This window comes from Amaranthus tricolor, chromosome 15 (genome assembly GCF_026212465.1).
Source record: "Amaranthus tricolor cultivar Red isolate AtriRed21 chromosome 15, ASM2621246v1, whole genome shotgun sequence".
In the NCBI taxonomy this organism is placed as follows: Eukaryota; Viridiplantae; Streptophyta; class Magnoliopsida; order Caryophyllales; family Amaranthaceae; genus Amaranthus; species Amaranthus tricolor.
In genome coordinates this window covers 16,339,016-16,342,245 of record NC_080061.1, presented here as the reverse complement: position 1 = coordinate 16,342,245, position 3,230 = coordinate 16,339,016, and the positions used below count along the sequence as shown (strand labels likewise).

Below are 3,230 nucleotides of genomic sequence, written 5' to 3'. Positions count from 1 at the left end.
TTACTCGTTGGTGTCAATTAGGCGGCCTGTGGACTTTCGTTGCTCTTCATGGTGCTTTCGCACTAATAGGTTTTATGTTACGTCTGTTCGAACTTTCTCGATTTGTTCAATTGCGCCTTTATAATGCAATCACATTCTCTGGCATACATGTTGCTGTTTTTGTTTTTGTATTCCTAATTTATCCATTAGGTCAGTCTGGTTGGTTTTTAGCACCTAGTTTTGGTGTAGCAGCTATATTTAGATGTATTGGGCGCTGCTCTGCTATGCGCTATTCATGGTGCTACTGTAGAAAATACTTTATTTGAGGATGGTGATGGGGCAAATACATTTCGGGCTTTTAACCCAACTCAAGCTGAAGAAACTTATTCAATGGTTACCGCTAACCGCTTTTGGTCCCAAATCTTTGGGGTTGCTTTTTCCAATAAACGTTGGTTACATTTCTTTATGTTATTTGTACCAGTAACCGGTTTATGGATGAGTGCTCTTGGGGTAGTCGGTCTGACCTTGAACCTACGTGCCTATGACTTCGTTTCCTAGGAAATCCGTGCAGCTGAAGATCCTGAATTTGAAACTTTCTACTCCAAAAATATTCTCTTAAATGAAGGTATTCGTGCTTGGATGGCAGCTCAAGATTAGCCTCATGAAAACCTTATATTCCCTGAGGAGGTTCTACCCCGTAGAAACGCTCTTTAATGGAACTTTAACTTTAGCCGGCCGTGACCAAGAAACCATCGGTTTCGCTTGGTAGGTCGGGAATAATCGACTTATCAATTTATCCGGTAAACTTTTTGGAGCTCATGTAGCTCATGCCGAATTAATCGTATTATTTCATGAAGTGGCCGGAGCAATGAACCTATTTGAAGTGGCTCACTTCGTACCAGAGAAGTCGATGTATGAACAAGGATTAATTTACCTAGCGACTCTAGGTTGGGGGGTAGGTTCTAGTTGATAAAATTGATTGCAATTTGTTAATTTGCACAATTAATCATTACCAAAAATCCCATCATATGATGCTCGAGTTTCATTCCATGAGGTTGAAAAATGTGCAATTTTGTTCTTCGTTTTTTCGTTCAAAAGGGGTTGGCGAAGACGTTTTTAGAGCTTTTAGGAGTTTCATTACACGTGGCATGATTTGTTCTCCTCTTTATGGGTCGCACGCAGGTAACTTGGCTTGCAGCCCTATTTCCTAAGTTAACTTTTTCGTTCTTGTTTAGTTTTCTTTTGCCACAGTCCCTCATAATTTATAGGCTTTTTTTAACCCAACTTTGATTATTGATAGAAATTGATAATAGATTCGTTCTTATTAATTGTTGACTTAATTGTTAAGTTAGTAAATTATAAGAAGGATTGACTTTTCTAATTAATTAATAATCTAAATTAGTTAAATTTATTAATTAAGGGATAGGTAAATTAATTAATACTTAAAAGTGTTATGTTTATTGATTAAAGTTAAACTTATTGATTAAAGGAGTTTGTGTTTAATGATTTAATTTTTTATTATCAATAAATATCTATTTATATATGTAAATTGAACCATGTGCATCATGGTCAAAACATGGTTCAAACAATTCAAATCTTCGTCTTGCATGGGTACACTTCCTGATCAAGAACAAGGCATGATGGAACTAGAGACATTCGAGTTATCGAGCAAGCCAGAACATCACTCGAGCAAAAGCCATCAGAATGCATCCGAGCCATCGAGCAAGATAGAACACCCGAGCAAAAGCCATCAGAATGCATCCAAGCCATCGAGCAAGACAGATCACTTGAGCAAAAGCCATCAGAATACACTCGAGCCGTCGAGCAAGATAACAGACCACTCGAGCAATGATACTAATCAACAGCCTGATGACCAGGCCACCTTGCTCTGTTGCCTGGGACTTAACCACGAGCTTCTAAGGGGTGACCAAGGAAAGTATAGCATCTTGGTACATGGACCTAACCATCAAGGGCCTAGGACCCTATTGACATTAACCAAAGAAGCCGGAGGAACCAATACAAGGTACCCCAGTCGCCAGCTGCTGAATAGGCTATCCAGTACTTAGCCAAATTTTCTGATTTTTCTGTTTTAAATTGGGATGATGTCAGGCACGTGTACAAGCTAGCCGTTGTAATGATAGAAAGCTATATATAGGTGCATAGGCTTGATGTAAAAGGGAGATTTAGTGAATACAAGTTTTCATTCAGACTTTTTTTTCAATCCGTTTTCATTGTTAGTTGTTCTCTTCGTTTTCCTTGAGTATATTGTGTGTGTTCTTCAATCAGTCAAACGCATTAGGGGAAAAGGATATCTCTGAAGCTAGATTGAGGAACAATCTAGGGCGTCACCCTTCCACAAGAGCGAGTGAAGCTTAGAGAAGGGTCGTGGATTCAACCCAAGGGTTAGTGAAGCCTGAAGAGGGAGACCACGAGGCTGGCCTTAGAATCAAGAAGAGTGTTCTTGGGTATATATTGGTGAGGATTTTGTGTGATTCCGCATTTTATAGACTATCTCCAAAAGTGAGAGTGATTCAGTGCAAGATTGTGAACCTAAGGGACCCAATTTGGTGCAAATTGGTATCAGAGTGTAAGTGATGAGAGGGCACAACCCACCATTGTTGAAGAGAATCGAAGAAATATCTGTAAAGGAATATCAGAGGCGACTGACTTTGTGACGCGTGCGAATCTGGTAAAATCGTCCTAAACTTTGTATTCGGGTTACATGTAATTGTTAATCCGAATAAAGGTGATATTCAACTAATCTCTGATTTGGTTTTGAAGGTCTAATTCAAATTCCTTTGAAATAGACAAAGGTTTTAAAATCTGAAAACGAAGAATATCATTCGAACAAATTTGTTTTTCTGGCAATCGATTAATTTGATTTAGTATTTGTTTATTACATTTAATTGTATTATTTCTATCACATTATGTTAATTTTGAAACATCAATCAGGCAATCTTGTAATGAATTGCTCATTGTATCTTCAATTTCTAAATTTACAATCGACAAATTATTTTAGGGCAAATTTGCGACACATCATTTCCTGTTTTTCATTTGTACGGTGCTTGTCTGTTGTTATTTCACGAATTTTGTTAATTTGGTGATTATTCTAAGTGATTGCTTGGTAGTATAACTGTGATTCTTGCTGTTTCTATTTTGATTGTTTGTATTGCATCTTGGTTGTGAGCTGTTATCTAGCTATTGAGACTTAGAGCCCCTGCTTGTGTTTTGTGTATTGGTAATCCCTGTGT

The 3,230-nt window shown here is 37.9% G+C and overlaps 1 protein-coding gene across 1 annotated transcript in view; it reads left to right on the top strand.

Annotated features, from left to right (window-relative positions):
• Positions 1–2,766, top strand: part of LOC130801094 (photosystem II D2 protein-like) — a 16,220-nt gene extending 13,454 nt beyond the window's left edge. The window contains exons 2-6 of the mRNA XM_057664855.1: positions 1–243; positions 2,218–2,246; positions 2,356–2,454; positions 2,564–2,668; positions 2,761–2,766. The exon at positions 1–243 is cut by the window's left edge and continues 322 nt beyond it. Of these exons, the coding sequence (XP_057520838.1) occupies positions 1–243; positions 2,218–2,246; positions 2,356–2,454; positions 2,564–2,668; positions 2,761–2,766 (482 nt within the window). The remainder of the gene's footprint in view (positions 244–2,217; positions 2,247–2,355; positions 2,455–2,563; positions 2,669–2,760) is intronic.
• Positions 2,767–3,230: the final 464 nt, after the last annotated feature.